The sequence below is a fragment of the Anabas testudineus genome, chromosome 6 (assembly GCF_900324465.2).
Source record: "Anabas testudineus chromosome 6, fAnaTes1.2, whole genome shotgun sequence".
Classification (NCBI taxonomy): domain Eukaryota; kingdom Metazoa; phylum Chordata; class Actinopteri; order Anabantiformes; family Anabantidae; genus Anabas; species Anabas testudineus.
The window spans coordinates 15971211-15996495 of NC_046615.1; the positions used below are offsets into that span (position 1 = coordinate 15971211).

Genomic DNA, 25285 nt, shown 5'->3' on the forward strand with positions numbered 1-25285 from the left:
AAACTGTCCTCACAATAATAATTACATGTGTAGCAAAGAACAATGAAAGAGACCAATCTGCCATGCAGAAAATGTGACAAATCTAAGTTTCACTAGAAAATACATTGTCACAGACATGATACCAAAAACCCCCAAAACAAAACCGTCTTTCATATCCTTAAATTTAAAGCTTGCTATATTTTATACCAAAACTGGAAAACATGTAATACAGATGAAGCTGTGCTGTATAGACAAGGATCATGATTGAGAAAGTCTTTTTGTACGGTCCAGTATGTACGTTCACCATGTGGAGGTGCATTAGAAAATCTCACAAGATTGATTATTCCTTTTATAGACAAATGCAATTTGCAGATTGAAATGCAGCTGAAGAAACACACAAGGACAGCCATTTAGAATGCCATTTATGTTGTCAACTTTTCAAGAGTCTAATACAAATGCATACACATACAGTTCACCACCTAAAACCACAAATAACCACTACTGCAATAAACACCACCATACAAATAGAAAAAGAAGCAGAAGTTGGCTTTCAAACTTGGGAGGGGTCATGAAAAGCCACATGCTCACAAATTAGTTCATACACACACACACACACACACACACACACACACACACACACACACACACACACACACAAAGCTTATATAATACAGCGTTTAAGAAGAGCGGCTGTAAAAAGGCGTGTAGAGGGAGGGTGCGTGTTACAGTATACAATATGAGAGGGAAACAGCCAAAGTATACATAAAACACTTTTTTTTTTTTACAGTTAAGCCAACTTATTATAAATATTCTTCATCCAAAATCAGTGCAGTGCCTTCTGCTCAGGCTTCCCCTGGTCCTCGTGCCCAGTCCACTTTAAGCCCAGTCTGTACTAGACCTGGTCCACAAATTACTGATTCCACTTTACACACAAACCTTTTTTTAGTTTTGTCTCTGATCTCACAATTTCTCTATGGTTTGTGTGTGTGTGTGTATATGTTTTTTATCCACCCAGTACCTCAAAAGTCCAGCTGTGAAGTACAAGAGTTTGTGAGTTTTTCTACCAATTAGTCAATAGAAAAAAGAAATCAACAAATTTACAAATGTCCATTTGGTTCTTATCTCCTGAATTCCCTTTTCAGTTCACAGATGGAGCAGGTCTACTGGATTCCCCTGAAGAGACACATTGCAAAGACCATAGCAAAGAGCTGGGGAAAGGAATAAAATAAATGTTATTAGCACAAACACACAGATTGCTTTTTGTAAACAATTATGACAAACGTGAAATAAAAAAAAGCAATTGGCAAAATACAACTGTCATCATCATCACTTAATGTCGATCATTTTCTATTTTGTTTTTTCACAAAAAATGAACCCCTGAGTTAGACCCTGTGAATGTATGTAAGTGTGCTGGTGTAAACACAGCAGCACAGTGGTGAAAATTATAATGCACAAATAAATATAACAATGATACTGTAAGTTTTGAAAAAAGAATAATGTCCATAAAAGCTGTAACCTTAAAGCTAAGTGAAATCTATGTAACACTAACTCTCACCACTAGATGGTGAGCTTGCCATACAAAGAGCTTCGAAATAACACTACACATGTTCACGTACACCTATCTTCTGCCTAATGCTGAAATGTGAATTTCTGAAATTCATACCCACATCAATGGAGCAGCAAAGAAAAGCTGAATATGTGATGATTTAAAAAAAAAAGTCTCACCTCAATGGTCAGCACTACAATGGCCAGTGCTCCAGCCACGTAGATGTACAGTTCAAAGTAGTCAACTACAGCAGAATAACAGCCCTGCAGACACACAAAGATGTACTGCTCAGTAGAGAATCAATAGGCTATAAACTTGCAAAATTACCAAGACAATTAAAGTAACATCACAGCTTTAATTGAGTGAGGCTTTGAACAAAAAGCCTGGCTGGAAGAGCGGGAAGCAGAGCCTCCAGCCTCACTGCCTTTTAATAAGGGTTCTTTGTGTGAATGAGCGGCGACACACATCAGGGATACGTATTGTTCTAGTGTCCCGAAAAACAACAGGTGTACGGTGCGGTAAAAACCTCATCCTATCAGCTTTCACTGTAATTACAATTCACAGCGAGGCTTTGTGGGTGTGCATGTGTTTAACTGTGAAGCACACCTAATTTTCACATATTCATATACTTATTATCCTCTATTTTTGCACTCATATGTGCTCCACAAAAAGATCTAATTTAGCCGTTTACACCCACATACACTCCTAATGCTCATATGCGTACATACACTAGCTTCTGCTTACTATTTCCCACATAGTATGGTCTCTCATGACACCTCATACATGGAAAAGCACTAATCAGCCATGGAAAAGTCAGCTAGTTCCTCGATGCCACCCTTCAACAGTCCCCTGCTCTAATTAAGCGTGGATGTGATTTGGAAGAGGTTGACAGTGCAGATGTCAGAAGTTACCTTGTTATTGCGGAACATCATATTGCCAGATAAGCACTGCTCCTGACTGATGGAGGCCAAGTCCCCGGTTTGACTGGCACGTTGGCAGCAGGCTTCTGGCACCACATGATTTTGGTTGATCAGCCTGAACAAGCTGTCCTTAAAATCCTCTGGGCTGTTCACCCCACAGCAGTCAAACTGAAGGCAGAAGAGGACAGAATAGGAGAAGAAGCTGTTATTGCTGAGTGCCTATTTGTGCACTGGCCTGTGGCCCACTGTGTGCGTGTACCAATCCAGCATGAATATTGACCTAAATGTCTAGGATTTTATCTATAAAATATAGCTCTCTGGTGCCAGGCTGCAAAGCTTTCCACAGACTGTTGGTGGAAGTGATGAGTTGGTAAAAGCTACAGTGTGTAAGCTCTTTGCCATGTGTGCTGTGGCCTTACTGTAGTCATGATGGCATTCCATGTGGAGGTGAAGACGTCAGTGTTGTTGTAGCCCTGATAATGTCTCTTCAGCTCCTTGGTGAAGTACTCTCTGGTCAGCTGAAGCAGCAGACAGGAAGATCACAGGTTAGTGTATCCACAAAAATACCTGCTGCTTAATAGAAGTGTGCACAGTTTACACTGTAGGTGTCACAGTGTACTACTGATAAAGCTCTGTCTGCCTTCACAAGTAATGAGCAATGCAAACTGATTGGGACTGAAGCCTACAAACGAATAATGATAATAAGACCTTTTGTAGCCTGTTTGTCACCTCATTTAAATCTCTGACTTAATTGTCTGTGGTCAAGTTGTATTACATACAGTTTCTGCCAGGTTTTGAGAAAGCAGACATCTATCTGGTTCTGCTGCATTCATTGATCTTTTTACTATTACTAGTCAAGGAATTTGTAGTATACATGTGAGCAGACAATAAATGCTTTTGGTACTTTCACCCTTAACACCGTGGACACCTTTACATTTTAACATCCAGCCCTGCTGGTCATTTCTGATTAAAGGTGGAGTGAATACTGAGACAACTTACATGCTCCCGGAAAATAAAGGCCAGGATGGCAGCAGCCAGCTCTGCTAGGAATATGAGGAGAATGAGCATGAAGAACTGCAATAAAACAAAAGAAGAAGGCAAAGAGTGAAAGACTGAGTAGTACAAGGTGGATGTGTGTCAGAAAAAGTGTACATCAGTCACTAAAAATCACATTCTGGTTCTGCTGGCTTCACTCAGCATTAACTATGCATGAGGCTTGAGGCAAGAAGACAAATAAAAGGGCATTTTGCTCTTTTGGCTTTCTGTTTCAAACGAGACACTCCAAAAACGGACAGACAGAATAATCAATAGACATGCACACAAACAGGATCACTAACAAAACTACATTTTAAATTTGTCAGCTGACTCACAAAGAGGAGCAGACACTTGTTTTCACGGATAGCTCCGCAGCAGCCGAGGAAGCCGAGAAGGAAGAGCATGCCTCCCATTCCCAGGATGATGTAGACACCAGTGAATAGCAGTGGGTTGGCTGCTACTATTTCCCTGAACCCTGTGGGGTCCACCAGTACCCACACTCCCACTCCCAGGAGGAAAGAGCCCCCTAGCTGATGAAGTAAAAGGGGAAAGAAGGCATTAGTTAGAAAAAATAGAAATTGGCTGCAGATTAAAAATTAATGTGAACACAGAGGATTGCTTAGTATCCCCAGTAGCAGACGAACATTCAAAAATATGTCATATAATGGAAAAGGACTAAATGCTCGTGAAGCAAATCTCTGAAAGGTTGGAGTGAGAGTTGAGGGAGAGATAAAAGGCTGGGAATCTACAGGGCCATAATGCCTCAGTGGGGGCGTGGGTGGAGATGCATACCCTGCTTCTACTAACTAACCCCCAAACCTGCTAAAGAAATGCACAGCACTGCAGCCTCCACCCTCTCCTAGCCTGCTTTTTACTAAAACCCTATCTGCAGCCACTGCGGAGTGATTAAGAAAAGAAGGTATTGGGGTGGAAGGACGAGATCTGAGCTTCAAACACTTCCACCACAATCCCCTTCTTCCTGTCAGAGAGACACCTGAGCGCCTGAAAATGAAAACCATATCAGCACCGAGGCAGAGGTTGTGGTATAATGACAAGACGTAGCCATTTTAAAAGCTCGCTGGACGTGAAAAATGTTACATGAGTGTGAAATGGCCACAGAGAGACATAGTACTGAAAACATTTCTCTATTACCCCAGTTTTGAACAACCCCGCCTGAGTAGAGCCTCTAAATGGTTTGGTTGCGCTTAATAAAGCAGTAAAAGAGACAAACCTTCTTATTCTGACCCTGCCCCCCTTTCACAGGCTCAGACTAACAGGATTACTCTTTATTGTCTGATCAAGACTGATAAACTCAGGTGCCAGTCACAAACTCCACATGGCACAGTGAGTCTCAGATGTGTGTCAGCACGCTAAAATCTAATCAAAAGAGAATATGATTGAATCAAGATTGCCTCCATCTAATGAAATGCAAATGTGGCTCCATTAGTCAGTCGGGCAGGGGGCAGCCAGAAGCCCATCTTAAATCGTTAGATTGACAGTAACTTCAAAGATAGCTAGATTAAGTGTCCTTGAGAGAGAGATGAAAAATACTTACAAAAATGAGGAAATTGAAGACAAACATGAGGTACTTGATGCAGCTGAGACAGTCCCCCTCCATGGTTGTCCCCCGTGCTGAAGCCTCTCCCTGCCCCTGGGGAAAAACAACACACAACATAAAATGTGCCACTTAATAAATCCTGCCAAATGCTCACAGTATTCCCATTCTCCTGCACTCTAGATGGTAGTCAGATAAAACTGCCAAGAAAATAATACTTAGCAAAAACCCGTTCACATTTTTAATGAGTTCTGCCAGTCAAACACTGAACACACACATACACAGGTCTGTCGGTTCATTTGGTCCAATTTCTGCAGAAAATCCTTCTGTCATCTCCTCAGGCGGACTGTATCAGCTATAGTTTCTCAGCAATCCTTAAGTAAGTACAAGTCTGGGCTATTCAGCATTAACCCAACCTGACACAACTCTTCTCACTGCACACTGCAGCAGCTCATGTAATCCTAAATAAATATGTATATGCCTGCTTTTGCAGTCAGATGGCCTGATTCCCTATCAGCACTTCCTGTCTCTGCACAGATGGGATCCCGGGGTTCTGTGTGACTCAAGAAGCTGTCTATCTAAATGAAATGAGTTTTGACTGGGGCTCCATGCGTTGTAGCCAACCACGTATAGCTTTTACTGCGGAGCTTCTTCTTAATGTAATGAGAAGTAGGTGCCCTCTGCTCCCATCAGCCAACCCTCAATCTGACACAAACACACTTTCCTCGATGAAGGCCCTGCCCGGAAGCACTCCTGGTTAATGGAGAGCCCCTCGCTTGCATTAGGAGACAACATGGGTGTCTCAGTGTCCATGACCCTAAAAAATTGTTTAACCTACCAAGCTAAAAAGGAATAATATTTTCCCCTTAGGCAACAGAGTTATAGTCTAAGAAATCATATTCCGCAACAACAGAAATGGAGACAATGTGTAGGGCAGCTATAATTTCAGTCTCAGGGAAAGAAGAAAATTAATTATTTGGCAGAAACGAAGCAGCACTTTTCACTTTGTAGTTTTGATTATTAATTTGCTCTCCCATAGCGATAGCCAGGATTGAGGCTCCGTAACAAGAGGATTAAAAAATGATTTGTATGAGGAAATGTAAATAGATTAACACAATACACAACTACACGCTTGCCACCTAGAAATCAAAAACAAAAACTTGAAATGTCTTCTTTTTACTTTTTTACACTTTCATCTGTACTTTGGAGCACATCCATCAGATATAAGCTCATAATCTTTCCACAGCCTGATGGGCTGTCAAAGACTGGATGAGCTCTCTGCTTCTGAGAGGCAGAGGTGAAGCTTGGGTTATGATCGACGCCAGCTTTAGATCCTGTCTCTCTTTGAAGGAGCTCTGCTGACCGTCAAATGGGATTCAGCCTTGACCCTTTCACCCTACATACACACAATCAACTCAAATTGTCATTTTTCCAGGTGAAATAACCCATTTCCTCTCTAAACCCCATCTTAAACACGTGTTCTTAAACTCATCACTGCATATCTTTCTCAGAACTACAGCTTTCTGTATTTCTACACCTTTTCTATATAATTTTTCTACTCTGTTTTACTTTTATTGTAGTTTACTTGCACTGGTTTGTTTTTCATTCTGCCTCTAATTTCTGTTTTGCTGTGAGATCCAGAGAAAGTTTTATGTCTCACTGTATCCTTGTGTAAGCTGTTGTGACAACAAAACTGAACAATACTGAAGATATGAAGGCAGTCTTTGTCTGCTGGTCGAGCAAGTTAACATAGAGTGAGAACATTTCCTCCTCTCATCATCTGAAGGGCTTATTATTTTTTTCCTCCCAAGACCCACGCAAATTGATTTACGGCTATGGTTAAACACCTCCTCTAAATTATAAGACTATGCCTAGGTATTGATCCACCAACAGTCTCATTGCCTGAAATGGGTTTCAATCCTCTCCCTTTCCCAAGCTCCACTGAAAGCCCTAATGAGGGCACAGGAGGTCTTGATTGAGATTTGCATTCATTACAGCCTCACAGAAAAGCATTAGAAAGGACATTTTCTCACCCCTCTTGCTCTTCACAGTGAGTCCTGGGCCACTGTGAAGAGTACAAACTGTTTCATGGGAGGTGGGACGAGGAGGGGGAGGAAGAGGAGGAAAGACTTGGCTGGAAAAACTCTCAGGACTCAGCTCACATCTCATTTTCCAAACAAAATGTCTGATTTCTCTTCCAGCTTCACCCTTTTGCTCTTCGCTCCCATCTCAGGGTCAAACTAACTGTCAGATGTGGAGCCAATTTTCTTTTACGCATTAAAATGCATTGGATGCTTCAGAATGAAGTGGACTGTACAGGCCTAGCTGGGCTCCAAATAACAAGCCTATGGTGCAAACCAGCATAATATAAATCAAACTGCCACAGACACCCCAGAGAAAGTGCAGAGTAAACAAATTGGTCTTTCTCATGATTCCTATGGGATTGCAGGACCTCATCGATCACAGTTCAGCCATAGAGATCAGACTACTAAGTCTCTTTGAATATTCTGCAAGGTACATTATATACACAAAGGGAAAGCTGCTCATGCCCCGGGAGCTGCAACGTTGCAGCAGCATCAACAAATTAGTACCAGATTAAAGGCAGATCCTCCTCAGGTGTGCTGCACTGCTAAGGTAACAATATGTCAAGATAATGAGCTGTGTGGCATTGTGTTTGTATAGAATGTACCAATTATAAGCAAATATGACATACATATGAGCAAGGAAAACTAGACTGGTATCAATGCAGACAATGTGTATGTGTGAAATACTGTATGTCCTCAATCTGACAATCTAAGTGGCTGTCTTTGCCCTAAGGTATCCAGTGGATGCCAACTCTGTCTGCAGCATCTCCTGTTACTGATATCATAAAATGCCACACAGCACTAAGATCCCATTGTTTTTTCTTGGCAAAGAAAGATCCTCAACCAGTTTGGGTTTTGGAGCTCAGCTTGGTAGTAGATTAATAAGGACTGATCCCAAATCAACTCATCAGTACCAAAAGAAGCCAGTGCTCTGTAATGAGGGCACAATCATCTGACCTACATTCTTATCAGTATGTGGATGAGGAATTATGAAACACTGCTGCAGGCCCCTTTTTCATGCTTAACACAGAAACGGTTGGTTGGATCGGCTTCTACACAATCAACCACGATGGTCCTGTCAACTCACTGTAGTTACAAGATAAGGAAGACATACACCAAAGTTCAAAGTGCTCCATATATAAATAGCACACCCTCTGGTGGATCTCCTTGAAGTTGACACTTTCGGCACAATTAATGAAGTGAGTCCACGTTGCCCTGCTCCACACGCTACCGGCCCGGACAAATGGATCAACATGTCAAGGACACTGTGTCTGCTCCTCGCCCAACTGTCGCCAGCCTCCACCCCTTCCCGATAACAAGCCAGTTCACTTAATCTTGAACATGAGCCTGCATAAAAAATATCCATTAACACTGAAATCCTGTTGAGATCATAGGGGTTGCAACTTGACCCCTTTAAATGTTATTGACCCCCTAAATGATCACGTGTAATTGGACCCCGGGGATGGTACTCGTCTATTGTCCTCTGGCTCCCAGTTGCAGCTGAACCAGGTGTGTTTTTTCATTTACTGTGTGTCACTCTAAAGCTCTCTCCGGTGCGCTAATACCCTCTGACAATGACATTAAGAGACCACACACGCCCCATCAACCTTTATCTCAATTAAAAACCCATTTTCATATTTCTCCATGACTTCCTAAATCAGCTGCAGCAAATAAACACCCCAAAATCTGAATAAAGACAGGCTCCTCTGGCAGTGAGCAGGCCTCTCTTGAGGCACACCATGTCCCTTAATGAACCTCCAATTAGTAGAGAATGAGCCCTGGGCTGTGCTGTCACACTGAGGAGCTTTGAAGTACACTGAATGTTAAGCAGCTATAGCACTGTATGCTGTTTTAGAGGGCATACAGCTTGCAGACAACAGTGGAAAAACCACAGAGAGAAAGTGTACAAAAGTAGCTCAAAGGCAACCCAGCTCACACTAGTGTGTGTGGGCGTAGCTCACACAGAGAACGGTGTAAAAACTTTGCCGGGTTAAGAAGTTTATTCCAAAAGGTCCTAATGCTGGTTAGATAGTCAGGTGGAGACAAATTCTCTACCCCCGGACAATATTAACTTTTTCACAGCACACATATAGGACTGGTGAACACTATCAGCTTTGCGACTTCACAATAACAACAATGCTGTATGATGAATTTGTTCTACCTTTAAAAAAACATTTATCATTTTCTTCCACTGTTCCAATATGTGCTATAGCGGTTCTTATCTAAGCCTGTGAGTGTCTCCCTTGACCCATTCAGTTTGGAAATGAGATTGTGTGAATCCCTGAGGGCAGAAGTCCTCTGACCAGGCAGCTGACACACTCCTGAACAACAGGCTGATTAACTGGAAAAGACTCCCAGAATGAACAAATGCACAGTCAGAAACACACTGACCATGTGTTGTCAGCAGCACTGCAGGCCACATTCTTGACATCCCAACTGGGCACACATCCAGCTGTTGGTTCAGTACATACAGTTGCTCATACTCCTACAGTGAAATCGATTCTGCAGCTGCTTAGATAAGAAAGATTGGGAGAGGGAAGGGCATTGATAGCTTCTTGTTTAACTCTAGGAAAGTACATGTGATTGAGATGAGCAGACTTTGGCTTCTATTGCACACTAGTGTGTTTGTGTGTGATCCTCGCACTCCCAAAGCAGACATTTTCATTTAATTGTGTTGGCACCTCTATCTGCCTGAGTGAAGATACAAACTGGCTGCACGTTGCTGGATCAATACCAGGCACAGGCGCATGGTCAATGATGCATTGATCACCTGGAGTTCCAGCTCTTAGTTTGCTGGTTGTCTGGCAGTGAGGGCATGTGGTAGCAACGAACACATAAACACTTCTCCACCGCCGCCTGTTAGGACTCAGCTCGAGCTTTTTCCCACAGGGAGCTATGGAGGATGACACATTGCCGTGGGGCTTTCCACAAAAATGAGTTATAACTCAATTCAAAACTAAATGCTCAATAATTACTGTGGAGACAACAGTGGGAATTATTCCTCTGTACGTCTGGCTTTTTCTCTTGTTCTTCTTCTTGGGAGATTTTTTCTTTTCTGCAACTTCTTGCAATCGTAGCTAAAACCCTCTTGGAGTGGAATCAATATCAATTACTTAATTGGATGTTTCAAAGATTTTGTCAATCAATAATCTTCCCAATTCTGCTTTGACCAGTGTTCATTGGCAATATTCTCTCCTGACACCATCCTAAATAATATTGACGACAAGGTTGTTGGTTATCAAATCTCCATCTAAAGAGAGCTTACATCACACATGGCCTCAGCAGAAGCAAACAGTGGGGTATTTAAGGAAAGACAACACTTTTAGCCTCAGGGGACTAACCACAAAATGAGTGTAAACATAAACAAGAACACAAAATACACACAATCAATCACTGAGTCCTGACAGAGAACAGAAATATGAAGCAAATGAGAAATATTCTGACTTTGTTATGACTCAAATAGACAATTTTGGTTGTTTTTAGCACATGTTGGGAGTCTTTTTTAACCCTCCAGTAAGGACGCTGGTTTCCAGGGCAACCCGGATATGGGGCGAGAGTGGCCTTTGTCTGCAGATCAGTGTTTGGCATCTTCACTTAGCACTAGTTCCTGTTAGAAAACAAAGGGGTGCAGAGATGAACACTTTACAACAGGGGCACAGCTTGGCTAGCCATTTGTCTAATGAGTGATCACTCACACCCTGTTGCAAGGCCATATGTTAGTTTAAATACAGCTCGTTTCCCCTGTGTAGAGGGCCAAAAAGCTGTTTTACCACTTAGTGATAAGTTCCTACAGCAGAGTCACACGTGAACCTACACACACTCAGCTAAAGTTCAACAAAGAGAACCAAGAAAAACAGCAAAAGCAGCACTGTAACCTAATTGATGTTACCAGCCGGGTTTCAAACGCAATGCAAAGATCAAAACAAAGCCTCCAGGATAAAGTGTGTGAATGTTTTTGTGGTAGCTTCAGATGAAAGAGATACCAACATATATTTTAGGCTCTACTGCAAATAACAACTTAATAGAAATAACCCAAGAGGTTGTTGATGCCTCTGCATGACGAGACTTGAAAATTCATACCGCCCTTTAAGCACCTTACATACGTATGTTGTTTTTAATGTAACTCCATGGTTATGCAACCTTTTGACAAAACACCACAAAATCAAGTTAGTAGCAGTTCTGGAGCTTCTGATCATATCTGCCAGTCTTGCACAGCTGACGATGTTTGCACAATATTCCTATGAGATTGTTTTGTCATCTGCAGTTTGTAAGATAAATAATAAGTTTACTTTTAAGACATCAATGGATGAGTCCTGGGCAAATTCCATCTGTTGAGCAAGATTACTGGAAGCTCTACAACAGCTCCCGAATATGCAGATTAACCACTGTATTTTGAGAAGAACAAGATCCATCATCGCACAGGAAACTGTACTATGATAAGTTGTTGTGCCAGAAATCAGTCACTTTCCTTTTCTCCTCCAACTAAGTCTATAACCTTTGCTTTGTGGTACAATAGTTGTGTCCTATTATTGTCCTATTAAGTATAGCCAGTGGCTTTCAGATCAACCCTACAAGGGGTTACCACAGCGGAACATGTTCGTCACATTGATTTAGCATGTGTGTGGTCTCCCTAGGTGGATGGGTGAGGCCACACCTGGTGGGGTGGGATGCAAACCTGCGGCCTTCTGTATCCTAATCCAAAGCTCACAAGGGAGAGTTACCAGGTGTTCATAAAGTATAAAACCCCAAACTGTAATAAGCCATAACTATTCTTGAAGTTGATGTTTGAGAAATTGCTAAATAAGCAGGTTATAATCATACTTGTCACTTGCATATGTAATACATGTTTATTTGTCTGTTTGGCTGCTTTTATGGTAATGTGCTATGAACGATTACAGCTGATGTGTCTGGGTCTAAACTTCCCTTTAACCTTTCAATCTATACATGTCTGCTACTCAGCCGTGCCTGGAATACTAATAATACAAATGCCAATGCTAATCAGATGCTAACAAAGGCCAGTGTTGGCCTGCTGTGATGGTAAAGGGACAAAAACATTTGTCTGCCTGTTCTCAGGACCTGCTTCACGCGCCGGCTCTCACCAGCACGGTGCCTCCTGTTGATGGTAACAATGGCTTTGCACTGTGCTGTCAGCATCTTACTGAAAGAGTCTGTCAACAAGCTCTTTCTGCTGTTTCTCTCCCAGATTTAATGTGACTCCGCTGGAGTGGAATCACTGCTGGATTTGCTGGAAATCATTCATGGCAACACCCCCACATTACAGATTCTCAGGCAAAGCCAAGGGCAGAAATGTTTCACATAGATGTACATACTGTAGATACGAAGTTACGTTTTTTCTTCAACGCAATGTGTGATTCATTTGTAGATGAAATACTACCATACCATGTGTATCTGCTTGTGCCTCGTCTTTGTTCAGGGGAAGCTGATGACTTTTATTGGTTCTCTCTCCTCTCCTGTTTTCATGGGCTGTTGGAAAGAAAGGAAGAAGCAGAGGTTAGGATTAAGATAATGAGATGAATAAGCGTTGAGGCACCAGCAAGGAGAAACAAAAGTGGCACATTATGTGTAATTCATTTAAGCAGAATAAGACTGGGAGCTTGAAAAGCTCTGAAAATAAAAATTCTAGGACATCTAAAATGACCGAGTTTGCATTCATTATGCATGAAACACTCGCTCCCAACAGTGAGCTAATCTAAGACTGCAACAGTGTTTTATCTGTGTGAATATTTCACTTCTTAGCTTGAAGGAAAAATTAACAGGGACAGAATAAAAAAATAAAAAAAGCTGCCTTTAATGGTAGCGGTCCCGGCCTGTGTTCTAGGGCAGGTAAAATTTTAATTTCTGCCTTGAGGTATTACAATCTCTGTACCTTCTCACTCAGTTAATTATCCTTTATTAGAAGACCCAACACACCACAGTCTACCCATACAGCCTCAGTCTTGACCTTGATGAGCATCTGAACTCATGCATTATTCACTGAAAGTAGAATACCTTGCTTTCTTACCACACATTGCTGGCTTTAACTGTCAGTGTACGGTATGTCTCCAACCAAGTGTATCTAATGAGCATAAATGCTTTAAACTTTTTCCTGTTTCTAAACTGCTTTGCCACAAGTGTCTCCCAGCTGAAAATAATGATATAGCAATGAGAGCCAATTAAACTGCTGGTATTCCAGCCTCAATGTGCAAAAATAGTCAGCAGCACAGTTTTGACAATACTTTGGAGCTGGTTTCAAAGCACTGGCACTGACAACAGCAGCATCAAATATGGTGAAAGCTGCCTACAGAGGCATGAACAGCATGCAGCTCTTGCCACATTAGATGGTGAAATACAGGCAGGGTATTCTCATTCTGACAGAGGCTGAGGATGGAGAAAATCCCAGGAGTATTTTGGCTGATAGAGCCAGCCACATCATCCCGCCGACACACCATATTGCCAACAGACATCAGATTCGCCAGGATGCAAAACCCAACTGACAGTGGCAGCCAAAACCCTCCCCCATACAGAATACACTGTTCCGATTGCATCTAGAAAAGGCAATCAAAGCTTGAGTGAAGAAACTGACAAATGTGAGAAGTGGGGAGATGGGCTGGACTGATAGGTTCCCTTATCACAGAGCCGTGAACTCAGACACTGCTCAGGGAATCAATAACGTCTCCTCAGTGGCTACACATGCATGGTGAGGTTGTGGATACACTTGTTTACAAAATATTCATCACATGGCTTGACAAACATATGCACTGTATTCCCTTTTCATTTTGTTTCAGCAGCAGATAGGCACATAATTGGCCTCATCATGTAATCTAGTACTGAGCAGCAGAATGGCCAAAATTTGTCCTGAAGCCTGTTGCAGAGGTAGTTTCTCCTGAACCACTGTTTAGAGAGCTATTAGCCGGTGGAGAGTAACAGTGTTGAGGGTCTGCATTATTTTGTGGTTTCCATGGAAACCTTTTTCACGAGAAAGTGGAGCACCAATAGGACGGCAGAGCCTCATTGAATCGGTTATGGGGGTGAGAAGAAAGATCAGCACAGACGGCTGAGAAAGCACAACAATAGGACGAACCCACAAGGGGAACTCGAAAGGCCAGGCCACCGAGGGTCCAACAAAGCGGGGAACGACTCAACACTAGAGAAAAGGTTTCATCTACATCCGCTCAATGGCTTTCCTTTAAAAAAAAAAAAAAAATCACTTGCCAACTAGTCATTGACATTTAAGCTCACGAGCACTGTGGGCAATTTAAACATCAAGGCAGCCACTAATTGATTAGCCTCTGCTGATATTTCACACTCTGACAATATTATTGCATCACCAACATCTATCCTGTGACAGTAGCACGGTATAAATTATGCCCTTCTACATGCAATACGTACTGCACTTATTCCCCACAGTTCAATTCACATTAGGGATAGCTGAGGAAACTACAGTAGCGATTAAGCAATAACAAGTGTAAAGGTGCCAGTATACTCCAACAGAAGTGTTGGACGGTCGACCTGTGTCTCAAATCCCCTTCACCTACGCCCTTCCAATGCAAGTGTTTCTGTAAATCTTGAAAATGACAATCCAACATTTATGCCCCTTCACACAGTGATTTCCCAGATGTGTGGATGTTAGAGGGCTTAAACTCCAGAGTTCAGCTCTCTCTGTTCATACATATGTTCATTTAGAACAGCTATAAACATTTTTGTCTAGACATGGTTGGACATGACTTTGTGCAAACTAGCTGTTGAATTTAAAATAAATAAACATCCCATCATTTTTCTGACCTGTGTAATGTGAGGGCTGCATCCAACTGTTATCTTTACAAACTGACAACCCATCAGGTTTACCCGCTGCACACTGCTGCTGGCGAGGTGTGTGAGAAAGTTAAAAGGATCTGAACTCAAATCCACAATTTTTCCATTATTATTCTCACAACTACTGCTGTTAGTTTCTGTGTGCACAGCTGAATGCAGCACTATGGATGTTTTGAAGGATTCATTTCACAGCCCGGCCTTTCCTCTAAGTACAATATTGGCTAGTGACTCATTTGTGTTTTCTATAAGTCACCTCATCCTGTCAATCAGGTAGGAAACATTGAATATAATGTCAGAGGTTAGAGGACAGCAGAAAGTCTGATGGGAACACTTCCTTTGGGGGGAGGAAGTAGACAGGAAAACTAGGGAGGAAGTGACAATTCTTCCATCAACACCTCACAGCTGGGTTTGAACTCACTCTAGTTTCTCACCAATGTTGACCAAAGCAAACGTTCCCCCCTTAAGAGCAAACTCAAAATGTAGTAATAATGACGTATGGGGCCTTTTACATCCTAAATCAAACCTTGATAAATACAGTTAATAAAAGGAAAAAATCTACAGCTCTGGAGGCAGCTCTCCCCTGTGATCTCCAGTCAACTTCAGTCCATGTATATATCATGCTGCAATATTATAGAAAGGAGAAGGAGCAATTGCCAGCAGCCATATATCTCTGGAATGTCTGCTTTAATGAGGGCAATACTGAGGCAGAATTATCGCCTTACCCCATCTGGATTTATCGATCCAACAGTGTGAGTCAACCAGCAGAGATAAAGATAAACCATCGCAATGAAGAAACAATCCCCACTATGATCAAAGGGCATTGCACAACTAATCACTCCAGTATCCCCTCTCTGGCCACAGCTAAGCTACTGCTTTCTTTGTTCTCTGCACTCTGGTAGATGCTCTCAGTGTTACAAACCAGGCAAGTGTGTATTCGCTCATTTGGAATACACAGTTATATCAGCTAAAAGATGCAGATTGAACTCATTATGCAGTCTTCTATTTTCTCAGTGTTAATTGTTTTGGGCTAAATGGAAACCTGATAAGAATGCACACCCTGGAAATGTGTTCAATGGGTGCTATTTTGATGCTGATGAAAGCTGACACTGTGTCCACCCCTTTGGTAAGGCAGAAAAACATTAGCCAGACCTCCTCTCTTTGTAGCAGGTTTCTCTCGCAGCAGCCCGTATCAATCAACTCTACAAAGATGCCCTCATCAAAGAACAGTGAGAAGAGTCTTGCACAGATATTTGCAACCTGCTCCTCTCCTTACACAACACAAACCTCTCTCTGGTGACATGATTTTATTAACCCATGCCTGCCTAACGTCACTAACCACCTCAAACACCATAAACACATTCACCCGGCGTCCCAGTCCTCCAAGGCTAGCCCCCCTGTCTCACAAGAGCAAGAGGCCTGGGGGGTAGCACAACAACACTTTGAAGTCGGCCGATTAAAGAGGAAAGACCTGTCGAATTTGGATGACGGGGCTGAGGTTGGGAGAAGAGGAGGATCAGTGTGAGGGACACGAATGGCTGTGAATACTGAGAGCCTGGGGCCCCGTGGGACACAATTAAGAGCAAGGCTTTTTTAGTGAGGGTTACAAAAACACAGCAAAGATACCAGCAGTGCAGCCTTCCAAGCCAAGGTAAGAGTTCATTACCACATACACAGAGGGGGCTGGGGGTGTTAAGCTTGTTCGCCGACTCCCCCACTCACAGGCCCCTGTGAGCTGATGAACAGCCACATGATAACCATTTCCATCCCAGTTACATCTTAAAGCCCACGAAAGCTTGAGAATCATGCAGCTTGTTGCTCACAGAGCCTTCAACTCTTTGAGGAACCGAGGACTGAAGATCCAGACTGCCTGCCAAGAGGAGGTTTGTAAAGAGTCTCCCCTTAGGATATTTTCCTTTGCTAAAACATCACAAGTGCACAAAAGACAACACACCAGATTGGTTGTCAAGTCATATTAAAGGCTGACAGTCTGTGACGTGTTGCTGTGAAACAAAGGTACAGTTCCCCTCTTATAAAGTATGCATTATCATTAAATCATTATTTTATTCTAACCAAATTAAATGAGACTTAAATATTCGGTTACAAATCTGAAAATCCCTTCTGTGCAATAACTGTATTTACCCTGTGACTCAAATCACCAAATTGGTACTTACACAATAACTGATGTTTTTTTATGCTATTACACCTGAAATCCTCTGTGAATCAGTTGTATTTGTACTAAAACATATGGTGTCCTGCATGATATTTTCTCTAAGAATCAGAATGTAGAAATATGCAGCCACTGTTAGTCTATAAGTCAAACCAGCCACTTAAACGTGTGTTAAGAACACATCTGGTAACCATTTCTAGGCCTCATTTCAATTTTGCTAAAAGACCATAGAGAAGTAGGTCATTCTGTATATTGGTTGAAATCAGACTCTGTCGCGGAGAACACTTCTCAAGGTCCTTAGCAGAGGGAACTGTTTTCTTGTAGTTTCCCTGTAACATTAGCTTTTAGTTGGGAATATATTTGCTTAATATGCCCTCATCTTGACCCGCCTGCCTGTTTAAGACTCTTTGCAGCTTGCTGACAAACAATGTGGTAAACATCTCAATGCAGAAGATACACAAGAAGTGGAAACAGATTTTTGCACAATGGGACCAGATGCAATTTATTCTCGTAATTAAAACCAGTTGGGGACATATGAGTTTGGACTCCTCCACAAGAAAAGCTCATTTTCTGAAATTGGCATTTTGCTCATATGCACAAGAACATCTGCCAAAGTAAGTTAGTTTTTCTGTTGTTGTTTTATTTTAATTTTATCTTTGCTTCAATGGCAGACCATCTGTACATCACATAGTCATGCTAACAAAAACAAAAAACAGTATTAGTTTTAATTATAAATTCCAATAAACAAATCAAAAATGGACTGAGGGACAGTTGGACTCCTGCCTGGTGGTTACAACATTAATTCAGCCCAAACACTGAGGCCCAGTGCGTCTGGTTCTTATTGCAGATGGTTTTTACCACATACAGTAATTTTGTAAATGAAGAAAATCTAACTGCTGTATTAACGCACCATTCTGAAATTCAGATGGTGATGGTGAGCATGTGTGATTGATTGATTGATTGAGCCCAGATTTTTATTTGGCACATCTGAGGGACCGATTATTGTCTTCAACTATGTTCAAACAAAGTGAAACGCTGTGAAAAGCTGGGCTAAGGCAACACACTGACTTCCTTCATTTATGAGCACAAACATGTGGGCCACATTACCAGACAAAAGCATAAACAAACAGGGAAAAATACGGTAGTTTATATCTAAAATATTTTACTCTGGTCATGGCAAAGTCAGCAAAAAGTGATATGTTCACCTCTAAAACAAGTAGAGGTGAGTGCAGGAGGAAAAGGCAGGAAACAACTGGTTTCTTTTAGTGGACAAAGGGCTTCAACACATAAAACCTTGAAGACACAGCACCTTAAAGGTTTTACTGTGTTTTATATGAGAGGTGGGCCACCTTGCCTCAAACAAAGGGCACCTTTACTAACATCCTAAAAATGAGCAGCCTCAGGGGAAAAGAGTGCTTTTAACACAACAAACGCTCTATTTGAAATACGTGGCGGATATTGTTTGGTCCAATTAAATGGATTAACAGATGAAATGCACTGACATCTGCGTGGCTGACTGTGTCTGCTGGCCCAGTGTTGATCCAATTGTATCATATAAAGAAAATTAATTAGGCAACAATGTTTTGATCTTACACAGGCTATTATGTGCAAAACCAATTTCTTGCATCACATGTATTGAGCAATAAGTCAAAATTTAAATGCCCAAATGTGAACAAATGCATAAACTACCCAAGTATGTTTCATTTTATATTTCTACATGTAACTAATATACACAACATTAGTACAGTATATTAATATAACTATTAACATCAAGCATTTTAAGGTTGAATAGGTATTACAACACGACAACTGTATTAGATTAGTTATTAATTGTAGTTTGTTACTTATTATATCTTTACTTGTATCCTGGACATACAAAATACTGTAATGAATCTATAATGCAACAATATGCAATGCTCACACTACACTACACTATGACTACAGTGCAAGCTGCAAAGGCAATAAGAATGCAACAGCATGTAATGACAAAGTTTTTTTCCATACACAGAGATGGTTGTCTGTGTGTATGTGGATTTTGCAGGGGGCTGTACAGGAGCAGCAGGGCAGGTGCCCCGCTGTGTTACAAGAGCCAGAAGCTTTGCATCTGGATCATTTCCTCAGCCCAGAGGGGCTCCACACTGGGACCTCCTCATAAAACTGCACATGTGCCAAATAACCCCAAATGCTTCAGAGTCCTCCCTCTCTGTCAGTCTGTACAGATTCTTGTGGCTGTGGTGACAGCAGGTAACAAGCACTGACAAACTCACAACATGGCAGGAAGAGATGGAGCAGTGAAAATCACTCATGCTTTTTGTCTCTCACACTGTCAACTATGCCCACACTAATGGCCAAATAGCCTGAAAATGTGTTTCAGTATGAGGGGCAAAAATGGTTTTATCGCTCCTCTTCAGCAGAGCAGGGCGTGACTGATGTGCAGGAGGATTACTGGAGCAGCACAAGATGAAACCAGGATAAGAAGTGAGTAAGACCTCTGAAAACCTTAGGATACACTCCTTTCCACACTGATTCACTCTCAGCAAAAAGTTGAAAGATATCTTATGTAGAGATACCCTGCCTCTGAGTGAGTCCCAGGAGGAAGCCAGGTGGGACTGAAATGTGGAAAAAGGGGGTGGACATTTTACATAGTGAAAATGCAGGAGTGCTTTAAAAAACATTCCTTCGATGGTCTAAGGGAAGAGAGACATCAGGAGAAATCATGCTTGGCTCAACACACAATGCACTCAGAGAAGTGAGATTTAATCTGCTGAGCTTAGAGTGCATTAGCCAGATGTAAATAGTCAGTACCAGCTGTGAGAAAGTTAATTTCCACAGTCCCGCTTTTAAAAAATACAATGCATAAAACATCAAACATTAGCAATGAAAGAAACTCTGCAGACACAGACATTTAAAGGTCAAAATAAAACTTTCACGAGCTAGGGACATTGCAGCTCTGGGAATCAGGGGGCTGGGGTTAACTGGCCACACTGAAACACTTTCTCTCTGAGAATACTCTGCTTTCGGGCCGAGCTGTGGGAAAGGGAGTTTATGCAATTACATCACATTGATTTATGGGAGACAGAGGAAAGATGGGGAGAGAATGGAAACTGAGCCGCTTGGAACTGGTTCAAGATTAGGTCCCTGAAGAAATACAAGTCAATAGGTTTACACCGCACAACATGATGGATCTGAGGCAATTGTGTGGGGGATGAATGTGGTCAGAGAAACACTAGCAACATGGTAAGGTCAAACCTATCTAAAATTATTGGTTGTGATTCAATACTGAAAACAAACAAAAATATAAGAACAGCCATAATTGCAATGCACATGCTTATTGATGAGCCTGCTCCTGCATGTAGATAATTTCTCAATATTAACAACACCACTGCTGGGCTTACGTTCATTTTTCTCAAATCTAGGGAACTGATGACAACTGTGTTGCTCAAGCAGATGCTGCTGATATTGTCATGAGTATTAATTGGAGACAGTGATGAAACTGTGAGTAATTCGCCCAAGCGTGCACCCCACCATTAGCAGGCTAGCATATCTCCATCAGTGCACCACAGCCCTTCTAAATAAACAGCCCATTTAGTGCTCTCCACATCTGTAACAGGACCACAGGAGTGACCACAGTGGAGATATTTATTATGAATTACGGCTCTTCTGCCTATTTCAACATTTGCATGTGACTGGAGTTCGAAATGAAAAACGAACTACCACTTATGTTAGAGATGCACGTACAGTGGTCCTGTGAGCCGAAGCTAAACGACTGTGTGACTGAAGTGCTAATCATTTGTAGATGTAACTGAATAAGCATTTATCAAATTGCCACAGATGAAGCTTGAAGATTGTTAAAAGGAGTCTATACTAAAAGCCAATATAGTCGATCACAAACAGTATACGAGCCTACACAAAAAAAAACTCATTAATTTTCACGGCATGAAACTTGATGTGTTGATACCAGTGAAGATATGAACAAAACAGGAGGAGGTTACAGAAGATATTCAGTATAATGAGCTGTGGAAGTACAGTAGGAGACATTAAATGGTTTTGTTTAACTTTTCAAAATCTCCAGCTGTCTGTAAATTCTCAAGCTTCTTGGAAACACAACAGACTTTTGGTTCAGGCCAAAAGCAACAGAATAACTGTACACACATGAAGCGCTGGCCAAATATTTGAAGGGGGTGTTTTGAAAGCTCCCAGTATAGGCTGGATTATCAGGGGTGGGAGAGCGGGTAAAGTTGGGGCGAGGTTGCACTAGATGTGGCAAACGTATGAAAAGCTTACCCAGAGATGTTTTGAGTTAGAAAAGCTTGAACATCTGTTTCTTATTAAATAAAAAAGCAGCTTGTCCAATTCCAAAGTGCCTGCAGAGATAAGCGAAAGTAGTTTCAGTAATTGCCAAAAACATTGGCTTTCTCCTCGTTCGTTGTTTCTCTTGCACATCATTTCAACATGGTTAGATGAAATGAGCTCATGTCCGGTTTCTGACTAGAGCTAAATTGTATTTATAAAGTAAAGAACGTAAACTAAAAGATGTTTTATCTATGTTAAACCCTGTTTTGTCATCAGTCCAATTAAAGCGCAGGTTTGATCCACAAGTTAAAGAGGCTTTTTTTTTTTTTTTCTTTTACTGTGTCTTGATGAATAAAGCCAAAAGAACCTCCACACATTCAGGGGCTTTCAAAGACACCCTTAAAATTACTTTGGCTTCAACACTAGTGCCGAGGCATTTCACATGGGGTCTGACTCCTGCCAAGTGTTATCGGGAAAGATAATCTAGGCCCGTTTCTCCAGGGTGCAAACTCTTGGAGAAATGCCTAAGCTGTCTGTTTTGTCCTCAAACACTTCACAATTCTGAGCTTTGCCCAGGTGCCAAAGATTAGGTTGGACGACTTTGCATTTGGTCTGTCATGGGACAAGTGACAAATCATTGGGAAGCCATCCAAAATCACCTGATGTTCCACTGGGGGGGGACAAAAAAAAAACATCAAGCATCTGCACGCCTTCCTTTTTAACACTAAAATCAATGAAGACTGCAGCCAATTTAATTTCACATACTGGAAACACCTGCCTTGCCCGTGCTATCTCTGACAAACACATGTGAAGGTGATGCCTGGATTCTATTGTCAGAAACATTTGGACTCAAATACAATTCATGAAAATATCAGACTCCTTCAATATACTTCAAATAGTTAAACAGTGACTAGCTTTCCTTTGCTGTGGCGTCGCTCTTTCTCTAAGCTTCAAAGAAAAGAAGAGGCAGGGAGGTATGGATTAAGGAAAAAGGAACTATGTGCAGTGCGTTTACCTTTAATAACTATTAGCAAAGACATCTTACAGTGAGGAAAATAAGTTTAACTTAAAAATATATGTCTATTTTTATTCTTCCCTTCGTAGAAAATCTTACTTCTTAGGAATTTATGTGGACACTGATCCCCAGCATTTGTTAAATGCAGCACATTCCCTCCACAGTAATGCTAACGTGGTTTGCTTGTGGCCGTACCGCACTGACTGGCATTGACCGAATGTTTGCCCAAAGGACGGAGGCCGTGTTTTAGTTCAGTGACCCATGGATGTTGTCTCGAGTAGCGTGCTTTTAAAGTGGTGGTGGGCTAAAATTTTCATAAAGCACCATCAAAAAATCATGAAGCAGTGAAGCACAGAGTCTTTGCTGCCTAATTGCTGTAGCCATCGAAGACCAAAAATAACTGTCTACAACATGATCCGCTGTTAAAAGGTTATTTTTCAGCCGGACAAGCAGAGGCTGTTCAGGCGATTCATCCTCTTAAGAAGTTGTAGTGAACTGGGTTGTCTGCTGGCTTGTTTGAACCGTTTCAAATGGTTTTATGGCAACATTGTCAGTAACAGTTCGGCACCCCTTTGTGCTTCTGTTTTCAACCACATGTGGTCTAATGGCATGATTGTGGGCCATAAACAGAACGGCACAGAAGACACACTAAACCCTGCAAAAAACAGAAGACTTTTTATGTCTTAACCTCAGGTGAAATAACAAAGATGAACCATACAAAGGCCCTACATGCAAACATACGGATAACTCTTACCTACACTGCTGCTAGTTTATAAGCTCTGAAGATTTTCAGTTAACAAGCTGAAGTGAAACACAAGCAGCTACTGTATATTAAAGGCTTATCATCCTGGCAGGAGAGACATCATTAGCCAGACCTTCCCCCAGGTTTCCCCAGGTAGAAGCCGGAACCTGCTGTGGACTTTCTCTAATCAAATACTGGTCTGTCCCCCCTGATGCTGTGGAGGCTGACAACGACTCCATATGTCTGTGGTGAGTCTCGCCCTGCGGGGGTGGCAACGTCGCCGGAGCTGCAGGGATCAGTGCTCTGGACAAGGTGTGTGGGCATCAAAACAGCAGAAAGCAGCCTGTTTAGTGGAAAGAAGAAGGTTTGGGCTTTTTAAAGGTATTCACCCTGAAGGAGAATAACATTAGCCCAGTTACGTCTACTTCCAAGTTAAAATAAAGAAATCTATGCTTTGCTACTGTTTTTCTGTGCCATGTTTATTAGTTGTATTCAAAACATTTAGCCTAGATTCGAGCTGATATGAGATCCACATACAGTAAATATAAAACAACCCCATTTCTAGTTGAGTCCTGCCAGCAGCACCCAAGCTGCACTGGTGTGTGTGTGTGTGTGTGTGTGTGGGAGAGCTTCATGTACGTTTGTGTTTGTGTATTTGAGGTTTGTACGGTTATCACCGACTGGAACGGCAAAGTGTTATTAGCAGACTGGGATGCAAACCCAAATCATGCTCAAAATAAATCTCTTAGAGGTACTCTATAATTCAGCCACACTGGAAAAGCCGAGACAGCAAACAAGACTACGTCATATATACCAACCAACAGTCCCAACTGTGTCCATAAATCAGATTTAACTACGCCATCTCGGCTTCATAACACTGCCTGCAATCATCTAACCAAGAGAAAGTGAGTTAATGAGCTAACATCCAGCTCTAACAACACACAACATGCATTTAATTTGTTTATAGTGATAATGGCCTAATTATCTGGGTCATCATTAACAACCTACTGTCCATTCCTACAATCATTTGGCAACTCTAAATTACCAGATCAATTTGTGGCAAGAGTGAGAGTGTGTTTGTATTTTGAACTAATGATTATCATATCATAATATGTAGCCCACCATCGGCAATTAAAAATAAACAGGATATTTACAGGGATCGGATCCCCTTTTGGTAGAGTAGTTAAAAATGCAGAGCTGCACACATAATAAAATAGGGCACATTATACAGTAAAAGACCCAGATGACTTATGAGTGTATTCTTGTAAAGCTATGTTTTTTATTCCACTGAACTGGATGGAAAGAGCAGCAGCAGCATCACTTAAAGGAGAACCTAGGAAAAGAGGAGAGAGAGAGGAGAGTGGGGTGGAGCAGGGGAGAGTCGGGACACACTTGTGGCTCGGGCAACAGAAAAAGAGAAAGACCAGAAGCAGGGAGAGAGTCCCATTTCATCAAAAAAATGCCTGAGTCAGGAGACGAGAGAACCATTAGGCCCAGTGAGTCACAGGGAAAAGCTGTACAAACAGATCTGGGCTGAGCAGAGCTCGCAGTACCATCCCCGAATAACAGCCAACAGCAGAACAGTGACCCATAATAAGGTGAAATGTTTTTTAAGCCCTGAAGTGGTCACCTCATTAGCAAAGACTAGAGTATGTGTAAACTGTAGTTAATCAGCCAATATTAGCTCGTTGGAGACAAGGTGGTGTCAGTATGTACGGTATGTTGGCTGATAAGTAACTAAAATAAGAAACTGCAGAACGGGAAAGTCAAATACCAAGATTCATCAAACTCTCTTAACTGCACAGACTTCATAGTCATAAAGTGCTCATTTAGTGTTGATTACTGCCATCTGCTTATGAAGAGCTGCCTGTCCACAAGTTTCAATCATTAACATAATCATCACCCCTAAAATCACAGTGTATGGCTGCTGGTTCCACTCCATTTGTGGCACAGATTCATTCACAAAAAATGTCATACGAGTTTCAAACTGTGCTGCTTTAAGTCTGCTGTCAAAAATCAGCAAACTGAAACAGAACTGTCTGTATGTTACCAGTAGGCTGCATGTGTCAATGCCGCACGTGTCAGAAATAAAGAGGGAAGAGTTCGAGCTGCATTAAGTTGCTGCATGACTAATAGT

At 41.7% G+C, this 25285-nt stretch overlaps 1 protein-coding gene across 1 annotated transcript in view; it reads right to left on the reverse strand.

Annotated features, from left to right (window-relative positions):
* Positions 1 to 366: 366 nt before the first annotated feature.
* The window catches only part of tspan18b (tetraspanin 18b), a 30478-nt gene continuing 5559 nt past the window's right edge, over positions 367 to 25285 (reverse strand). The window contains exons 2-9 of the mRNA XM_026364591.1: positions 12520 to 12603; positions 5036 to 5131; positions 3816 to 4010; positions 3445 to 3519; positions 2865 to 2963; positions 2437 to 2613; positions 1705 to 1788; positions 367 to 1187 (exon numbers count right to left, since the gene is read on the reverse strand). Coding sequence (XP_026220376.1) covers positions 1140 to 1187; positions 1705 to 1788; positions 2437 to 2613; positions 2865 to 2963; positions 3445 to 3519; positions 3816 to 4010; positions 5036 to 5131; positions 12520 to 12522 — 777 coding nt within the window. The 5' untranslated portion in view covers positions 12523 to 12603 and the 3' untranslated portion in view covers positions 367 to 1139. The remainder of the gene's footprint in view (positions 1188 to 1704; positions 1789 to 2436; positions 2614 to 2864; positions 2964 to 3444; positions 3520 to 3815; positions 4011 to 5035; positions 5132 to 12519; positions 12604 to 25285) is intronic.